Source organism: Neophocaena asiaeorientalis, unplaced genomic scaffold (assembly GCF_003031525.2).
Source record: "Neophocaena asiaeorientalis asiaeorientalis breed wild unplaced genomic scaffold, Neophocaena_asiaeorientalis_V1.1 scaffold433, whole genome shotgun sequence".
NCBI lineage: Eukaryota > Metazoa > Chordata > Mammalia > Artiodactyla > Phocoenidae > Neophocaena > Neophocaena asiaeorientalis.
Genome location: NW_020175040.1, coordinates 36534 through 56772, shown reverse-complemented (window position 1 = coordinate 56772; position 20239 = coordinate 36534). Strand labels below are relative to the sequence as shown.

General features: G+C 56.7%; 1 protein-coding gene across 1 annotated transcript in view; it reads left to right on the top strand.

Annotated features, from left to right (window-relative positions):
- SLC6A6 (solute carrier family 6 member 6) overlaps positions 1 to 20239 on the top strand; it is an 80371-nt gene that overhangs the window by 49310 nt on the left and 10822 nt on the right. Inside the window, exons 6-11 of the mRNA XM_024763389.1 lie at positions 2845 to 2977; positions 9628 to 9762; positions 10910 to 11013; positions 11146 to 11270; positions 14986 to 15098; positions 19785 to 19922. Of these exons, the coding sequence (XP_024619157.1) occupies positions 2845 to 2977; positions 9628 to 9762; positions 10910 to 11013; positions 11146 to 11270; positions 14986 to 15098; positions 19785 to 19922 (748 nt within the window). The remainder of the gene's footprint in view (positions 1 to 2844; positions 2978 to 9627; positions 9763 to 10909; positions 11014 to 11145; positions 11271 to 14985; positions 15099 to 19784; positions 19923 to 20239) is intronic.

The following is a 20239-nucleotide window of genomic DNA, read 5'->3' as shown; positions in this document are numbered from 1 at the left end:
CCCCTGCATCCCCCGGGGCAGCGACTGCACCATTGTCTTGTGTGTCCTGCCGGAGTCTGCGAATCTGAGCACGTGTGCCCGCCTTGCGCACAGTAAGGCAGCCTCAGCACTGTTCTCTGTTCGCTTATCTCGCCCCTGGGACGTCGCCCCTTATCAGCACACAGGGAGAGGCCCGAGGTCTTAAGGGCTGCGCAACATTTCGCCAGGAGCCTGCTCAGTGCCTGCTGGGCCCCGACCCATGGCCATCTGGATGGTTTCCAATCATTTGCTCCCTCCGACAGAGTGGAGATGAATCGCTGGGGGTGGACCCTGTCGTTGGCCACACCTGCAGATGTAACTGTAGGAGAGTCTTAGGATAGAACCGCTGGGTCACAGAAAACGTGCCTTAAACTGTCGCAGGAGGGCACCGCAAAGGGGACTGCCACCAGCAGTGGAGAAGCAAGTGCATGACTCAGTTTCCCTCTTGTGGCCTCAGTGGCTGGTCAGCTGCCCAGAGCAAGGCCATGTGGCAGCCTCCCGTCCATAGTGGGCACCACAGGTTTGCCCAGCACGGTGGTGGGAGAACACAGAAGCACCAGTGACCTGAGCGCGGGCTGGGTGTGGTCAGAATTGGGGCTCTGGGGTTTCAAGCTCTTGGCCAACTTGCCCTAAAGGAGAAAAGGAAAGGCCGTCTTGTGACTGGGCACCCCCTCGGCATTGGCTGTGTGCCTGCTGTGTGCCTGCCGTGGTGTGTCTAGAGTCTGGTAGGCAAGACAGACTCTCACCTGAGGGCGACGTCCAGTGTGAGAGGACGGCCTGGGAGACAGAAGGACGCTGGTCGTCCGGAGCATCATGGGAGGCCTCCCTGGAAGCACCGGGATGGTGTGCCTGGCGGTGGAGCGGTGCCTACCCGACGCAGCCCATTCACAAGGAGTCCTTGGCTGCTGCCCAGCAGGCCCTGGGCTTTCATTGAAGGCGCCGAGCTCTGGAGGCTGCACAGGGAAGGGCTTTTTGTTCTAAAGCTGCTGTAGCTGCCAAACCCACGTGCTTGGCAGGGCCCCAGCCGGGATATGGTTGGCCCACAGCCTGCCTTGTGAGGGTGCCCCCTGCCCTGAGGCTCCAGTGACCCCTGTTGAAGCAAGGCCTGGAGAGATTCCTTTCAAAGTTTAGGCTCTGTTTTCTCTATTAACCAGAGGGGCAAGGTAGTGGAGTCCAGAGAACACTGGCGTTGGGGATCAAGACAGCCCGGGTGTAGGGTGGCAGTTCTGCCACCTGGTGGCTGTGTGTCCGTGGATGATTGGTTCTCCAAACCTCAGTTTTCCCCATCTGTAAAATGGGGCAAGTGACTTCTAGTCCTTGGACCAGATGAGATAAATTAGAAAAGCTCGTTGATGGAGCCCCTTGATGTCGGTGTGACCAGAAGAAGGCCTCACTTGAATGCCAGTTGAGGTCGGAATCTTGGATTTATTCAAGGTCCTCGTGTTGAAGCTTCTTTGGGAAAAAAGGAAAAAGCAATGAGAAAGTGTCCTGGGCCAGTGGGCCTTCCGAGCCCTGACCGTGGGGATCGTCCCACAGACTAACTGAGAGCTGGGGATGGTCTGGGGGCAGGAGCTAGTATTCGTGTTTTACAAAAGAGGAAACTGAGGGCAAGGTCGCACGCCCCTCCTGCCTCTCGTCCCTGAGACTGTGGCCCTCGAACCGGGAGCTGACTCATTAGAGGGAACCCAGCTTCTCCCCAGGGAGCACGAGCCCCCATCTCCTGTGACTCCTGTGACTTCGGTGGCAGTGGCCCCTGTGGACCGATGTCCCTGTGCTCGGCGTGGCTGCCCTTGGTCACTGCCACAGCAGTCGGAGCTCTGGGACTGTGGGGACACTTTCTGGGCATTAGGTCTCATGGTCTCTCGGCTGCCAGCGTCCTGCGTCATCCCAACCCGGCTTCAGAAGGCTCCTGCCCCTCGGGGGTGTGTCTGAGTAGGTGTTGCGTGCGTCTGCCTCGGTCAGCAAATTTCCTGGACTCCGAAGAGCCAGGCTCTGCCATGTGATCCTGGTCGGGGTTGGTGGCTCCCTCGTGATGCTTCTCCTTCAGACCGTCCACTCACCTCCTCCTGAGCCCTTCACAAGCCTGGCAGGGAGCAGGGGAGGAAACGGCACCGCTTAGGTAGGTGTCCGGAGCTGCACTGGGGTCTCTGCGCCACGACAGTAAGAACCGCTGAGGTTTACCGACTGCTGGCTGCATCCCAGGCCAGTAGTTAATACTTCGAGTGGGCTTTCTCCTAACCCTGTAAAAAGGTGTGTGGGTGTCCTACAGCCACAGATAGAACAAACACTCGGCCCCCTTGAGGCTTACCTTTTAGTGAGAGATCCAGGTAAGAAACAGGGGCGAGTACAATAAAAGAGGGACAGGACAGAGAATGTTGGGGGAGGGTAGTTGTTCCCATTTTAGAGATGAGGAGACTGAGGTCGGGCGTTTGGATAACTAGCCCCAAGTCAGTGGTTGCGTGGTGGAGCCCAGTTGGAACCCAGTGTTTGGCCCACAGTGGGCACTGAGGAAGGGTCTGCCGAGAATCAGTCACACATGAATCAGCGCTCGATTCACAGGTGAGGAAACTGAGGCTTAGGGGTTTAACTTAACTTGCCCGAGGCCTGGCTGGGTAGAACCCGGGTTCGCCTGACTCAGGAGTCCAAAGCTATACCCTTGTTGGCCTCTCCCACGACTCTGTGACACAGGTGTTAACTATTTCCCTAGACCAATGGGATTCCACAGCTTGGAGGCAGGATTTGAGCCCCAGCCTGTTGGAATCCAGGCGTTAGCTCTCTCGGGCCCCTGACCGGCCCCGTCTGACTTGTGGCTCTGTTTGCTTGAAGGCGCAATGTGCTGGGCTTGTCTTCTGGAATCGACGAACTGGGCGCTCTCAAGTGGGACCTTGCTCTCTGCCTTCTCCTCGTCTGGCTGGTCTGTTTCTTCTGCATCTGGAAGGGCGTCAAGTCCACGGGCAAAGTGAGTTGTGCTCCTGTCCCTCCCCTGCCTCATGGAGACCGGCCCTCCGCAGAAACCGTCTCCTGCGCCCCCAGGCCTTCCTGCTCGAAACCGGTCCTGATCAATCAGTCCTCCCAGCAAATACAGAGCCCTGGTCTGTGGCGTTTGCCCACCTCATGGTGTAAATATTCCCACCAGGTCCAATTACAAGTTATTGATGGTTCAACGACCAGCTAAAAAAATTCCTGAAATTGAGCTGTCAGCTCTCCTGAGCCTGCACAAGCTCCCACACACCACTGGTTCCCCATCAGGGAGTGGGCAGCAGTGTGAATGTTAGCAGATAACAAACCTTGGAGATGCCACTGATAAGTTAGCTGGTAATTGCATTGTTAATTACCAGCTTCTCTACGACCACATGCACCCTTGTAGCCTCAACATCTCCTGGGGGCTCGTTAGAAATGCAGACCTGTGGGCTGACCCCAGACCAACAGAATCAGAAGCTGCCTTTGAACACTTTCCCCAGATAATCCAAATGCACACTGAGGTTTGAGAAGCACCAACTGGGATTTTTGCTGCTAAATCAGATTAACTGAATTATCTTACGATTTGCATTTCAGCTGGTAGCTAAGATGTTAGTTATTAAGGAAAGCTTTCACTGATGATGAAGTCGTTCGCTCACAACCAAAGTGTTAGTTGTAACTAAAGTATCTGCTACTGTTTAATATATTACATGATGGCCAAGATGTTAGCTATTAGCAAAGGTGGTAGCTGAAAATTAAAATGTTACCTTATAATTCGGGTTTTAGGTGTAGCGGTATATTGTCAATATGAAAATGTTAGCCTGTAACAAAAATGTTACCTGTTAGCAGTTACCTGATAACCAAGACACTGGCTGATATGACACCATAGTTTTTCTGATGACAGAAATCCGTGCAGAGGGTTCTGTTGGGATCACAGGTGTGAACCCAGGGCACTAACTAAGCCACAGCAAAGGTGTTGGCTGATCTGCCCTACGTGCCCCCTGTCTATCATGCCCCAGACCCCCGTCATTTGCATCTCGATAGGGGGAAAATCTCTTTAAGATCAAAAGGCCCTCAAAGGTCAAAAGAGTAAGTTAAGGTGGCATTTGAGGGACATCGATGGGCAGTGGGTGAAGTCATTTGGAGAAGGGGCCTTTGCTGTACACATTCACCCCGGACAAAGAGGCCCTTAGGCAAAGTCATGGATCTGAAGAGACCCCAACAGTACTCAGGGACACGGCGGGTACGAGGTGGGTCCCCGGTGGTGGAGGCAGAATGAGTACAGAGGCCTGCGCGCCCACGCCCTCCGCCTGTTTCTCTGAATAGAGCCACCTGCGACCCTAAAACCCAATCTGGAAAGGAAGCGGGCCAGGCTTCAGAAATCTGCACGGGCACACCCCCGCTGACATCACCCACCCCGAGAGGCAGGAAGAGGGGACGTGGCGTATTCCCGCCGCTCCTTGGGACGCACGTCCTCCAGTCTTGTTCCATGTCCTCCACCGTCTTGTGTGCGAGCTGTTTCCTTACCACCTCTCTTTAAACAGTGAGGGAACAGGGCTGGGATTCCTTAATGACTTGTCCAAGGTCGCCCCTCCCTCTGAGCTTCAGTTTCCTCATCCAGAGATGGGTGAGGGTTAAAACAAGCTGTGTCAGCACCCGGCACGGTGCTCAGCACAGACTGTACAGTAAGCGCCAGTCCCTGCTCCCCACGTGGAGGCGAGCCCATCAGGAAGCTCTGTGGACCGTGGTCCCGAGCAGTGCTGCAGACACACTTACGCACGCGTGCTTAGAGCCTCTGCCATCTGCCGGGCGCTGCCGTGGGCATGGGGCCCGGGGTGCACAGAACAGACAAAAATCCCTACTGTCCAGGAACTGACAGACTTGTTGGTTGCAGCAAGGGGAAGGTGTAAACCATACAGGAGTCAGTTGGCCACAAGAGCTATGGAGGAAAACAGGAGTGTCGGGTGCAGTTTCAAGGGGGTTAGCCAGACAAGGCTCTCCGAGAAGGGCACTTCGAAGCAAGGATCTGAAGGAAGTGAGGGTGAGCCGTGCAGAGGTCCAGAGGTGTGAATGACCAGACCCTCGGGGAGCCCCCAGTCTGATGGAGGAGCTGATGTCCCCTAGGAACGGTGAGCAGTGCTTGAGACACTTGCTGGGGCCGGAGAGTAGAGTCAAAGCGGGTGTAGGGCTGCATCGGGGGCAGGCTGAGGGACGTGACTTGCTAGAGGTCCCCCTGCCTGCCCCCAGAGACGAGGCTCCAGGCCCCCAGGGGCGGGTGTGGTTCCCAGAACAATAGCAGGGCCTGGGCCAGCCGGGAGAAGCCAAGACAAACACAGTGAGGCTCAGTGGACTTCCTCAAGCCCCTCCGCCTGCCTACCCGCCCATCGCCAGCCGGGACTTCCAGCCCTGGCCACAGACCAGGCTCGCAGCCGCCATGGGGGCTGGGCCCACGGGCAGCGGGACAGCCGCATCCTGGCCAGGGCCTCGCTCCAGGGGCTGACCCTGGTGTGGCAGCGGGTGGAAGGAGGGAGCGCCCGGGACCTGAGTTCAATCACTTCGCCTCTCTGGGTCTCAGTTCCCTTTTTCGTAATATTCAGCCTTCCGAGGGTCTGACACTTGGCCCCGAATTTGCTGCCGCTTCATTCATTCAAGAAATGGAGATAATGGCGGCAAATGCTCTGTGGCACGTGTGTCCCAGGCACTGTTCTCAGTGCTGATTATTACTTGTTAGTTCATTTAATCTCCTGATGCCTGAGGTATGTGTAGCTCTCACGACCATTTTACAGATGCAGAAACAGAGGTGCAGAGAGGTTAATGAACTTGCCCAAGGCCACACAGGTTGTCGTGGCCCCACAGGTGGGATTTGAACTCGGGCAGCCCAGCTCCTAGCCTCAGTGCCTGTCGCCAGCTCTCCGCCCTCAGCCCTGTGCTGGCCTGACGGTCGTGTCCGATGCGAGTCCCAGCACGTGAGGTCCAGGGAGGTGACACAGAGGCCCAGATTCTCACACAGGAAGTGCAGCTCTGTGGACCCAAATGGCAGTTTGGTCCCAGACATGAGCACAGGCGCTGGCCTCTCCATCACCAGCCTCCAAGGCAGCTCTTCTGTCCAGTGCTTAGAAACAGGCAGGGGCAGCCGGCAGAGCCAGACCTGGTTTGGGGTTTCAGCTCTGCCCCTATAGCCTACATGACTGGGGGCCAGTCCTTTTCCCCCTCTGAGTCTCGGTTTCCGCTTGTGTGAAATGAGTAGCGGTACCCACCCCCCAACAGGAGTGCTGAGAGGACCCTCAGGACCTGCCCAGGCGCTGGTCCCAGACCCTCGGCCTCAGGTCTCTGGGATGAGTGACCCACGCTGCCCAGGCCTTCTTCTCAAAGGAAGCTCAGGGCAGCAGGAAACAAGCCCATCTCCCCCCTGCCTGGCCAGCCACCCTCTCCCGACCGTCCCTAAGGAATGAGGAAGCGTTGTCCTTGTAAGTTTCCAGGGCAGTAGGGCCACAGGGCTTTTGGGTCGAGGGCTCAGAGGAGCCACGGAGGTTTGCCAGCAAGAGTGGAAAAATACCACATCCCGTGGCAAGGCCTGCTGGGCGCCCCCCCCAGAGGCCCATTGGTGGCGGCTGGCACCAGCATCTCCCACGAGCATCCCCGGAGAGTCACGGAGAAGTTGAGAGAATGGCTCCCAGGGGCTTGTCCTCAGCGACAAATTCTGCAAAATAAGGGTGTCTTTCCAAAGAGGCGGCTCGGTGGCATAACCAGGCGGGCTGTCGTGTTCTGGCTTTGGGGAAGACAGCGGACACACACACACAAGCCAGCTGGCCTGGACCACATCCCACCTCTGCCACCTACTGGCCCTGGGCCCCCGAGCAGCTGACGTGACCTCACTGGGCCTCCGTGTCCTCATCTAGAAAATGCAGGTGATAATAGTCCTACTTCTTCCAGTTGTGAGTTAACACGCATAAAGCTCTGGCATAGCGCCCGGCACACAGCAAGCGCTATATAAGTGCTTGTGAAACGAATTAAATACGTGGAAACAAGGGAAGCCACCCCCACCCCGGGAGGTGTACTGTGTCCCTGACACAAAGCCCTCTGGCCACAGCCCGCACACCCGCCCAGCCCAGGGGGCCCTCAGGCTTTGAAGCAGCTGCCCTCCGCCCTCCACCCTGCCGCTGTCAGCAGCCATTGTTCTCCGGGCCCTGAGCTAGGGGCCGGCGGGCCTGTCGGCAGGAAGGGAGGAACGGCCTGCGGGCTGGTCTTCTTTCTTCTCTCACCCCTTCCGTGGCTTCCTGACCTGCCTCCACCCTCCACGTCTGCCTTCTGGTCCCTGGGAAATGGAGGGCTCTCTGCCTCGGGAGAAGACAGTAAGGTGGCTGGGGAAACTGAGGCCCGGGGGAGAGGGGCGTCCAGGGAGGGTGTGGCAGAGGCAGAAGGAGGGTGGCCATTTTAGCCTGGGGTCCTCAGGAGGACCTGCTGCTAGGGTGAGTGGGGAAGCCACCCGCTGGGAGGGTGCAGAGGTGCATACGGACCCCAGTCTGTGCAACCCCAGCTGACCCTCTCAGCCACTCCACCCCTCCCGCTGGCAGAGCTGGAGGAAACCTTAGAGCCCAGCCGGTTTGAGCCCCCCAACTTGGCAGGTGGGGAAATGGAGCCCAGAGAGGGGCAGTAACTTGCCCAAGGTCTCACAGCAAGCTTGTCACTGAGCCTGAATTCTGACCTGAGCCGTAGAGCCCTTGGGGAGTCCAGCTTCCCTCTGGTCTTTGGGAGGATTGAATGAACTGCCAGACGTTGAAGGGCTTTTTACTGCTGTGCTGTTGTCACTGGAGGAGGTTCTAGGCCGCCCCGCTCTGCTGCTTAAATGCTGTGTGACCTGTGGGCAGGGGACAGACTCTCTGGGCCTCAGTTTCCTTGCTTTCAAGATGGGGTTAGGGCCGGACCAGGTGAGTGTAGAAGTCACTGCGCTTGGATTAGCACTAGGTACAACAGTAAGCACTCAATAAATGCTGGCTGGTGATATTGCCTGAAGGCAGCTGAGCCCGACAGGCCCTGAAAGCTTCCTTCTTTCCTTTTTCCAAAGCACCCTGCTAGTTGTTTCTACTCAAAGGGATGGCAGCTGTCTGAGAACTGGGCTCCATTATGGCAGCTAGGTGAGGTTCAGGGCTCTATCACCCCCCCATCAGTGTCTGTTACCTGCCTGAGTCCAGAAGTGCCTGGCAGTGTTCTGGCACTGCCCCCTCCCCCAACGCCATGGGCCTTTCATCCTGTTCTCGGTCTCAGTTTCCTCACCTGTAAAATGGGTGCATTGGCCATGCAGTGGTCCCTCCCTGGGCCCCTGGCCTCAAGGCCCTCAGAGGGGGTCAGGGGCTCTGTGAGCTAGTCTTAGCATTTCCACTGGTCACCATGGACTTTTGCATGTCCTGCACCGTGCAGTAAGATGCCTCATGCCTTGGCTCGGGGCTGACCTTCTGCCTGCTGGGTGCAGGCCTTGAGCACAGTGGTGGCTTGGAGAAGTCTGGGAGCCCTGCCCAGTCTCAGTTCCTTCTCTAGCAGCAGGTTAGCCAACGTACCGATTTGGGGGTGTGGTGAGCATGAAGTGGGCTGGTGCTGGGGAGGCCTGGCTCAGCCGGTGCCCTGCTGAAATAGCAGGATTTCACTGTCCATTCAGCCAGGCATCTTCGAGCTCCTCTCAGGTGTAAACCCTGCCTGGGAACTTCTTGTGTTGAAGAAGAAGTTGGGAAAATCCATCCACGAACTGAGGCTACAGGAGGTATGAAGGCTGGTGCTTTCGGGACAAGAGGAGTAGAGAGAGTAGGGCGGGGCCCTTGGAGATGGAAAGGCCTGGCCCGGGTCATCTCTGGTCCCCACCTTGATTGACCTAGGCCTGCCTGGGACGTGCTGCGTGACCCAGGGAAGGCTGTGGCCTCCTGCACCCCCAAGGAAGTGGAGGCCTTCCCCATCCTCGTTTCCCCTCTCCAGAAGTTCCTGTTTGCTTCCTGCACAATCACATGGCCAACGACAGGCCCCATTTCTTGCTCAAGCACCTACCTAAGCGGCCACCTAAGTGCCATGCGCTGTTTTGACCATGCGCTGTTTTGACCACGCTGTTTTGAGCATCATTCCATTGAATCCTTGCCTGATCCCTTAATGAGGGCCTTCTATTACTCTTAACTCCGTTTTACACGTGAGGCCATCATGCCCAAGTTCACACAGCATGTGAGGGGACAGAGCGGGGATTTGAACCTACACTTACCTGGTTCTGAACCATGAGTCATACTAATGGTTGTAATGTTAGCTGATCTGTGCTACGTCCTGTGGGCCAACCACTGGGCATACACACTTAATAGTTTACTGTCGTATTGGGCATTTTCCTTCTTCACCTGCTAGAATGTCGGTTCCATGAGGGCAGGGATTGGTTCCCTGTATTTCCCGGGCCTAGTAAATATTTATAGATTTTTTTTTCATTGAATCTCAGTACATCTATGAGGTAGGTACTTGTATTATACCCAGGTTACAGGTGAGGCACGTGAGGCCCAGAGAAGGTAAGCAGCATGCCCAGAGTCACCCAGCAAGGGAAATATCAAGCTCCGCTCCAGAATGCCTGCCTCGGAGAGGATGCTCGAATTTAACAGCAGCAGGCCCCCTAATCGCTCTCGTCCCTTGCAGGTCGTCTACTTCACCGCCACTTTCCCGTTCGCTATGCTCCTCGTGCTGTTGGTCCGGGGACTGACGCTGCCCGGTGCAGGCGCAGGCATCAAGTTCTATCTGTACCCCGACATCAGCCGCCTGGAGGACCCACAGGTACTGCAGGGCAGCCTGGCCCCCCTCCTACCCAGGGCCGGTGTGGGGAAGGGAAGCTGAAGCAGTGTGCGTGGTTCTGGGCACACAGATCTAGCCGGGCCGTCAGCCCTGATACTTTTCCACTGGGCTGTGGTGGGTTGTTCACGGTGCTCGTGGGCCATCCCGGCTGCATGTATCTTTTCACGTCGAGGACTCCGGAGGCGGGCCAATTATAAAGCTTCTTTAGGTATTGCGCCAGGTAAGGGAGAGAAATCGCTATGAGCTGTTCTCCTCTGCCACAGGGGCCTTGAGGGCTGCATCGTGGGGGTGGGAGAGTTGGGCTTCCTTGTCTGAGGATGGAATTCAGAGTTGGTGACCACTTAGAAGGTCGGGCGGTGGGGGCAAATACTAAACGTCCACCTCCAGGCACTCACCCACATGACCGCAGGCAGTTGAAGAGTTTATTGGCCCATCTGGGGTTCTGGGGACCTTCTGTCCCCAGGGTCCTCAGCCTTTAGGTTGCCTCCAAGGGCCTGTGATGCTTCGGGTCTCTTCCCCACTGTCCTCTCGCCCTGGGCAGGAGGTAGGTGGGAAGGGCTTGGCCATCGTCAGAGGACAGCTGGGGAGGCAGCTCTCCTGACCGTCAGGAGCCACTTGATGAAGGTTCTGAAGAACAGCTTTGCCTGCATAATCCATTCAGGAATTCCTCCCCCTTCCAACTTGGGGGCCCCAGACAATAACAAGTGCAATAATGGTAGCAGCCTTGACTTACAGGCATACCATGTGTCTGACACCGGGCTAGATCTTAACTCTTTGAACCTGCAAAATAGCGCTGTGGGGCAGGGCAGTGGAGCCCATTTTACAGATGTGAAAACGGAGGCTCCAGGAGTCATATTTACATCATTCCACACTTGGAATCCAGGTCCCTCTGCTTCAAAAGCCAGCCTCTTAACCCTGATGCTGAGTGACTGGGGGGCTTCTTAGACATCTGGGATTCCTTGCAGCTTGGATTCCAGCGCAAACGCTCTAATTGCATCAAGAACCTGCATACTTCGAGGCGCTGTCCTCAGGGCCCGGTGGCCAGGGACCCGCGCCACCTCCTCCAGGCAGCCGGCTCTAAAGTCTCCTTTTCTCTCTCCTTGCCACCCTCCCCCCGCACCCTTCCCAGGTATGGATCGATGCTGGGACCCAAATATTCTTCTCCTACGCCATCTGCCTGGGGGCCATGACCTCGCTGGGGAGCTACAACAAGTACAAGTACAACTCGTACAGGCAAGTGTCGCACCAGCGGGCCTGGTGGGCCTTAGAAATGATGATGATGTTTAAAGAAAAAAGAGAAGAAGTAGGGAGCGTGGCTTCCTTGTGTTGTGAATTAACTTGCTCCCTGACATATGTGTAACATAGGGACTGTATGCTGCTGGGATGCCTGAACAGTGGTACCAGTTTTGTGTCTGGCTTCGCAATTTTTTCCATCCTGGGCTTCATGGCACAAGAGCAAGGGGTGGACATTGCTGATGTGGCTGAGTCAGGTATGGTGGTATCGGTGGCAGTGGTGGTGGGCACTGCCACCTAGTGTGTAAGCCGAGTACTGCAGGCATGAAGCCAGACCCCCCCCAGGGGGCTTTGTTGGGGGGGATGAGCCTGGTTTCTGAAATGGACCCCCCCCACCAAGACGTCCCCCAAGTATCAAAGAGTATAAAAGCTAAATTTTAAACACTTCCAATTGCAATTTTGCCCAAGGGGCGGCAGAAACATTGGGGTTGGTTAAGTTGGGGCGTATTCAGCTATTCTCATGTGGTCTTTCCCCCTCCCTGTCCTCCTCCAGCAAACTCCTGGTTTCAGCAACAGAAACCACTTCCTAACTCAGGCCCAAGGCAGCCACCAATCGGCATTCCATCACCACCTTCTCAGCTTTGGTTTCTGTATTTTGCACTTTGCTCCCAGCACGCCCCCTCTAAGCGAACCCATTCATTCATTCCACCGCTGTTTCTTGATTTGCTGAGTCTCTGCCCTGTGTCAGGCACCACCGTAGGCCCAGGTGGGGGAGGGACAGGGGGTGTGGCAGGCCACCCTCTGGGACGGTGACAGGTCCAGTTTTGGGGAAGGTTGTTGGGGACACCATCACCCCCCTGGGGTGTGGGCCCCATTGGTGGGGCACTTCCTGCAAGACACCTGCCAGTGGAGAGAGAGTCTTAGAATCAGAGTCTTCAAAGCCTGGGGTCTTAGGCTGGGATCCTGGGGTTCCAGCGAGATGGTTCTGGAACCCGAGAATGTGAGGGCTTCGGCTGCTAGAATCCTAGAGCGTCAGAAGCACAGGTGTCCCAGTTCTAAGACGTGCCCGTGGGCGCTCCCAGTCCTGGACCCCAGCTCTGTGGCTGCGGGGGCTTCGATGTGGGAGTGAGAACCTTATTCCCAGCATCCCCAAGGTCCGCCTTTCCGGCCTCTGCGGCCTCCTCCCATCCTGCCCAGGTCACTTGGAGGGTGGTTGTTGCTGTTTCACAGCCTGACCACCTGACTTCCCACGACCTCTCAGGGGCCACTTGGAAGCAGGTGAGGGCCCTGGGCTGAGGCCCCTCCCAGGCCCAGAGGAGAGCGTGAGGTCCTAATTCCAGGGATCACAGACCAGGGTCAGGCACAGCTGGAGTCCCCATATGGCGCTACCCTTGCCCTTGTTGGAAACAAGGGCTGGTGTCCTGGTTCCCCAGCCAGGGACCCTAGTGTTGGGGGGTTGGGTGCCCCAGCATCCTGCATTCAGATGTCACCACGGCAGATGAGGTCAATGGCTTGAGACCTAGGGCCTTGCTTGGGCTGGTCAGGGTCAGAGCTGGGGTCTCCTGGACAGGCCCCTCTGACACGAGGATATCCCCCTGCAGCCTCCCCATCCCACCGTGCACACATGCGACCTCTGGGCTCCTCCGGCCTCTCAGAGCCACAGGCCCCGCTTCCCCCCTTACTCGGTGAAGATGCTCACTGCCCTGCCCCCTCCTCCCACGCCCAGTGCTGCAAGACAGGCCTGACGAGCCCACGCCTCAGCCCCACAGCTGTCTCCACTGCCCCCGCTCCCAGATCGGACCTCCAGACATAGTTTTCCTTCCCTGAGAGCCCCCAGAGGCAGGCCAGAGACTGAGGACACAAAGTATTTCCAGAAGTGAAATAGCCACACACGTGTGGGACTTCGGCAGAGTGACGAAGGGGAGACAGTTGACATCTCCTTCGCAAATGGCTTTTTTTTCCAGTTGAGGGCTTGCAAACCAATTCTGATTGATGGGGAATCGCCAGGAGCATGGAGGGAATTTGTCAGTGGGAGATCATGAAATATGTGAAATAGATCTTTCAATAGATCTGTCAGTATATGAAATAGATCCTTCTCTGTGGACAGCTAGATACTTTTATATACGTATTCATCGTCAAGATAAGTTGTTTCTTATTCCCATCCACTTCAAAGACCTTGTCATTTATTCCCCACGGTGATGTCTGAACAGCCGACACATCAAGGGTGATTATTTCGCTAATAAGCTTTTAACAAGCACCATATTGAGCGAAGTGCATTGGAACAAGATAATTATTTAGCCGAACGGAGTGCAAATTGCAAATGAACCGTAGAGCGGGGCATCTCTGCTGCCCCAGGGGCTCCAGCGGCTGCCGTGTCTCCCCGACTTCTCTCTCTAGTTCCCGTGCTTTCAGAGAAGGATGCTCAGACCCTCCCCCGGAGGCTGGCTTGAAAAAGGCAAAACTGAAATACAGAAACAGCCGTTGAGAAGCTTCAGGGCCCATCGGGCGGGCGGGGGAGAGGTGGGGTGAGGGCCCCATTTTACATCTGTCTCGCAGCGGCTGGATTGATTCCTCCCGGTGCCGCCTACCAGTCGGGCCGGAGCTGACCTGGGGGGCCCAGGGGGCCCCAGCCAGGTGGAAATGCGGGTACTACTCCAGCTGGGGCTTTGGGGTTGGGACGAGCACCCTTCCACCTCTTCCGGGGCTTTTCCACCATCGCCTCCGAGGACATGGTCACAGTCACCGTTGGGCTTTCCTCACGTTGGGGGACTCTGGCTGTACAGGGTCTCGCCCTCGCCACCACGCGTGTGGTCAACGCCGTACGATGTGGTTTCTGGCTCCAATTTATATCAAAGTTTTTTTTTTCATTCTCAGACCATTCATTTGGTTCCTGATACCTGTTTCAAATATCCTGCCCTCCAGCCCTTCTCATTTCACATTTCTTGCCTTTTTTTAAATTGTTTTTGAGTTGTGGATTTTGCTCTATTTTTTTTCAGCCCAGGCCCTCCCTGTCTCCTTTCTTTGGCGGCTCCCGACCGTCTGGTGGACCCACAGGTCTCGGTTACAACTCCGTCTTTCCCCCGGTGTCTTCTCTCAGGCCGACTGGAGGCGAGAGGGGACGTTTCCAGTTGGAGGCACCCCCAGAGCCGGTGGGGCTCCTGCCTCCAAATAGTCACGGCCCTCCCTAGAGACCAGAGCCCTTTACCAGGGAAATGGCACCAGCACCCAAGAATCTGAGCAGGAGAAGCCTCGTTGGGGTTCACGTATGGGAACCTGCCCCTCACTTCTGTGGGGAGCCTGAGGCCCCGAGAGGGCGTATGGTGACGTGATGCGGAGGTGGTGGGCCGAGGACTGGACTGCAGCCTGGGGGGCTCTCCGCCTGGGATCTTGCCCTGCACTCGCCTCCCTCCAGCTTTGGGCCTTGGCTGTGACGGTGCTCCAGTGGGTGCACAGATGCACCCGCAAGAGACATCGGCCCCGCGGGGCGTGGTTCTGTGTTCTTTTTTCTGGCCACTCATTTAGTGTTTCAGTAGAAAGCTTTTCTTTGCAAACAGGGCGTGAGTAGTCAGATAACTCTAGTAGTCAGGACGCTCCCTGTTTTTGCTTCCTTCCAGCAAACGTTGGTGTGATTCTCTGGTCTGGGGGGAGGTCCTCCTTTCCCAAGCCGGCAGACTGAGTCCTAGGCTCGGTCCTATTTCCTACCCCATAACCGGTGTCCGCTCGGAACCTGGCGTGTGACGAGGCCACCTGTGCTGCTGCATAGGAGACAGATGCTAAAACGGGGCCCCGCCTGAGCCCCGGCGCGTCCCACCCCACAGTGAGACAGGCCTGGCCTCTTCCCCCAGGCGGGACCCTGCATCTGGGGCTTGGGAGACCCGCCTCAGACCCGAGTGTCTTGTGTGGCTCCGGGGCTCAGGGCGGCTCGGGCGCTGACGTCTCCCCTCTGCCCCTCCCCATCTTCTCTTCCGTTAGGTCCTGGCCTGGCCTTCATTGCCTACCCGAAAGCTGTGACAATGATGCCGCTGCCCACGTTTTGGTCCATCCTTTTTTTTATTATGCTTCTCTTGCTTGGACTGGATAGCCAGGTATGTACAGAGCGAGGGGACGGCCCCTGGGTGGGACCGCCTCCGCCCCCCTCCACCCCCCCGAACCTGGTTCTGGAAGAGCCTCCCTCTTTGTGCTGTGAGTGAGCTGCTGACACCCCTTCACACCCCGCTGCAGACCTGCAGCAGCTTCGGCCAGCGAAGGTTCCTCTGGGACCCCAGGAGTGGAAGCAGCCCCAGGGCAGCAGTAGGATGTTGTCTGCCCCAAAGCTAGAGCCTTTGACCTCGGCACGGGGAAACGGACAGCCACAGGCTGTGGTCCACAGGGAGCCATGGGTACGACTAGAAGGGCAAGGCCTTAAAGTAGTGGCATGTGCCGTGGAGCATGGGGCACCCAGGCAGGTCAAGGAGGGACATGGCACACAGGTGGTTCGGGCAAGGGGCCGACACCTCTGTCTAGGGCATGAGGTGGTCACTGGCCAAGCCATCACTGGCAGTCCTAAGTGTGGCCACAGAAGCCGGAACCACAGCTGTGTTCTCTGCTTCCTGGGGCACATGGGTCTGTGATCTTGGCCCCCACGGGGAAACTGATCCTCCGGAGCCTTGCCAACACCCATCCTGCCCTCCGGCCTTCCCAGCTTTCTGCCCCCTCCCCACAACAGGCAGGACTCCACGTACAGCATGGTCATTTCCTGTGCTTCTTAACCCCCACGTCCCATCCCTCCAGGACTCAGGCCTCCCCCCGACCCCCTGGGGATGTCAATGAGAGCCAGCTGGGGTCTGCATCTGGCTTTGGAGTAACACTGTTCCCAGCCCTCGTGCTGCTCTGTGTCATGGAACACGTTTCCTCCCCCACTCTGAGCCTCAGTTTCCTCATCTGGTAAATGGGTATGATTATACCTACATTGCCTTGTGGGAAACGCCAGGCACAGTGCCTGGTAGGGAGCAGTCAGTGGTGCTCGGAGGACCATAGAGTGAGCCCCTGGGACACCTTCCCTGGAGATAGGTGTGTTTTCTCTGAGGCCTTCTCGAGAGCACAGGTGTGGCTCCAGGAGTGGACAGTTAAGGTGTGCAGGGCGGGCTGGCCCTGTGCGCGTGGCCACATGGGCCTTTATCTGAGGTCAGGCACTGAAAGGCAGCCTCGTCTGCAGGCTGGGCTCCGGCTGCCTCACAGAGGTCTGGTCTCACCCTGTGAGAGGTGGGGGCCTGCTCCCGTTCAGGAGAGGGCTTTGCCACTGCCCCCTGGGCAGCAGCCTCAAGGCCCATGCCCGGATGGTCCCCGGGGATTCAGAACCGGGTAGGAAGAAAGTCTTAGAAGGTCAGGCAGCGGAGAGGTGGTCCGCCTGCAAGGTCAAGAGAAGAGTGGAGGATTTGGCGGAAAGAGGACCAGGATTATCAGAGAAGACGGAAGGAAAACATTTGGGAGACTGCAGACAAAATACTTGTGCAGTTGTTGATGGGCTTGAGCTGTGTAAACAGCAGGAGGACTCCATCCATCATTCCTAGTTAATGAGTTTGGCCTTCAGAGGCCCCAAGCAAATGGCTTTTATAACTTCTTCCAGAGCTCTCAGTGAAAGCCAAAGGCAAAAACAGAAAGAGGTTAATAAATGACAAAGCTTGACATCTCCATGGGCCCAAGATTGGCCTCTTGGGATACAGAACTGCTTCGTGAACGGGCGGAGGGGGTTATTCATTAGATTTCCCCTGGTTGAGGGTGTGCATCTCTGAGCCAGGCCCACTGCGGCTGTTTGCTTAGGGAATCTCAAAGCCAGCCTCGCAGGGAGCCGGTGTTCTTCTGCTTCAGGGCATGGAACTCATGGCACTGAACGACCTGCCTAATTGATGTGCCAGGAAAGGGCACGGTGGGATTCGAACCCTGGCATCCCTCCCCTGCATCTGTGTGCTCTGTGAAGTCAGGGACGTGGGGGAAGGTTTTGCTGATGCCAGCGACCACCTTGTACAGCACCAGCGGTGATAGGGGCCCTGCCCTGCGAGCTGTCCACTCGGACCAGGCTTCACGTGTCATGTGTGGCAAAATACACATAACACAGAATCAACCATCGTAACCATTTTTAAGCGCCCAGCTCAGGGCGTTAAGTACGCTCACGTTGTCATGCAGCCGTCGCCACCATCGTCTCCAGAACTTCCTCATGTTCCCAAACTGAAACTCTGTCCCCACTAAACACGAACCCTCCCTCCTAACCTAGCTTTTATGCATCAGCTCCTTAATCCACACAGTGTCCCGATGCCTGGGTACAACTGTTCCCCAGAGCCAAGAAAGCTGAGGCTCAGAGGGAACCGGCCCTGGGCTGAGGCCGCACCCAGTGGGTTAAGGACTGGAGTCATGGCTGCCCGTCCCCAGACCTGCCAATTCGTCCCTGCTAGTTGGCCTCTCCTTTGAGTTCCCCCCAAAGAACTCCGTTCTTTGGACATGCAGGGATCCACAGCCAGTCTCAGGCAGGGGGAGCATGAGCTTTGCTCATTAGAGGAGGGGGTGTTCCTAGCATTTGGGGGGAGCACTGTGTTTGGCTGAGGGGCCATCGTACCGCTATGTGTTTCCCAGGGAGAGGGAGTCAGACTGTCACCCATGTGGAGGCAGGTGCTCGCTAGCTGGCCCGCCCGAGGGGGACACAGTCTGTGAACAAACAGCCCAAGGAGAAGAGAGCTGGATTCCCTCTCGCCCAGGAGCTCACCCATTCAGCCCCTGACGTGCGTTAGCAGGAATCACCCCATTTCCAGTCTACTCTGATGACTTCCCATCTTTCTCATCACCCCTGTTGAGTACGCAAGATGCTCCCATTTTACAGAGAAGGAAGCTGAGGCTCAGAGAAGTCAGAGTCACACCACTATTAAGTGAGGGAGGTCTCGAGAGGCTGGTGGAGCGGGTGAGGGCTGGGGTTGGTGTCCCCCAGAGGTGCAGTGAACTTGGAAACAAGGAGCTTGTGCTGGTGTTGGCCCTGACTCTCAGTGACACTGGATCTTCCTGTCTTTAATTTTCCAATCTCAAAAAAGGGAAGAACCTTTGTTTTTTTTTGTTTTGTTCTGTTTTTAATTAATTCATTTATTTTTTATCTTTGGCTGCGTTGGGTCTCCGTTGCTGTGCACAGGCTTTCTCTAGTCGCGGCGAGCAGGGGCTACTCTTCGTTGTAGTGCGCGGGCTTCTTATTGCGGTGGCTTCTCTTGTTGCAGAGCACGGGCCCTAGGCGCGAGGGCTTCAGTAGTTGTGGCGTGCGGGCTCAGTAGTTCTGGCCCTAGGGCTCTAGAGCTTAGTAGTTGTGGCGCACGGGCTTAGTTGCTCCACGGCATGTGGGATCTTCCCGGCCCAGGGATCGAACCCGTGTCCCCTGCATTGGCAGGCGGATTCTTAACCACTGCACCACCAGGGAAGTCCCAGAACCTTTGTTTTTAACTGCTTTTCAAGCTTAATGTTTGAGCTGCAGGTCTGCTCTAATCCAGTGACAATTTAGACTCAGAACCCCTTTGGCTGACACATCAATCAGAGGTCAAATCATCAGCCCCCTGTTCTCTTTGGACCCCTTTCAAGAGCCTCTTGATCATCTTTTCCCTGAATTTCCAGCCCCTTTGGGCACATGAAAGGGACTTGCTCCTTGTGTATGTTCCTCGATCGTCCCGTGATGCTTCCCAAAGGAGCCAGCGGTTGGCCATGTCTTGTAGGAAGGCTGGGGAAACCTCCTTCCCCAAAGCCTCTCCCAGATGAAAGAGCAGACAGGTCGAGGTTTTAGCTTGTTAACGTTTAAAGGAATCAGATGGCCTCAAAGGGTGTGTTCGTTGGCAGAGCAGTTAGGCTGTAGCCACCCCAATTATAAGTGCATCTGCATGCCTTTAACTCTGAAGTGTACTTCTAGACTGTACTACAGGCACTTGTGCACACATGTCGAAAGACAGACAGACTTGGGGGAAGAGTCCTGCCCAGGTCAGCAGCCGTGGAGGCTGGACACCGTCTGCAGGGCACTGGTTAGATCCATGATGGTAAGCGTCCACAGGACGGAGTTTATGCCACCATTTAAGAACCGAGGCAGCTGCATGGACTGATGTGGGATGACCTCCGGGATAAATCATTAGGTGCAAAGATGAGATGATTTTGAAAGATTGAGGGTCACCCTAGAAAGTTATTCCGTGGACTGGCGTTTTCGATCAGCTGTTTTACCTTTGGGAGCCCAGGGACGGGTTCCTGGGGTCACAGGCCGCATTTGGCTCACACACATGGGCCTTTGGGCGTGCACGCATGTGTGCAAAATCCCCCCATGGGCCCACGATCCCCACAGGGTTAAAAACCACCATGTGAATTGGATGGGGAGCTAAGGCCCAGACTTGCCTGGGTTACCACCCATTGGTCACATGCTGCCGCGCTGCCCTTTGCGCCAGGCCCGGCCGGGCGCTCAAGGCCCAGAAATGATGGGGCACCGCCCTTGGCTTCAAAGATGACCCAGACCAAAGTGGGAGGTTGCCGCGTCGACTCACGCGTGCCAGCGGGCATGCCCGGTGGAGGGTCAGCACGGGCCTCAGAGAAGCGCTCAGGGCCTCAGAGGTGTGGAGTATTTGGACAGCTGCGCGTGGCCCGCCAGGCCTGGCTCAGCAGGCAGGACTACTCACCACACGGAGCCCAACAGTGTGGACTCTACCCCGCAGCCGACCTCACTGGGGCCTTGTCTCTGAGCTGAGGGGCTGCTGGACCTCTGCCACTCACCCCCCTCCTTTCCTCCCCAGTTTGTGGAAGTGGAAGGACAGATCACGTCCTTGGTTGACCTTCACCCGTCCTTCCTAAGGAAGGGTTTCCGCCGGGAAATCTTCATCGCCTCCATATGTTGTGTCAGCTATCTGCTGGGGCTGACCATGGTGACGGAGGTAGGTGGCTCTCTCATCTGGCATGAGGGGCCTCCCCTGGCGGGGCCCTTGTTGCTCTAAATATGTTTCAAAGGTCAGTTCAAGGCCACACCACCTCCCCGCTCCCCCCGTGGAGGCAGCTGGGTGAGAGGTCCAGGCCCGCTGAGCTCCCAGCCACCCTACTTCAGGAGTCCTGCCCCATCCAGGACTCCCTGCCCCACTTCCCTGTTACCCTGGCAGCACGGTGGCCACCCTCTGCCCTCTGTCCCTCCTCATCCGCAGAGGACTGAGGAAGGGGTAGTTTAGCCGAAATCCATTTTAACCACAGCTCTGTCCCC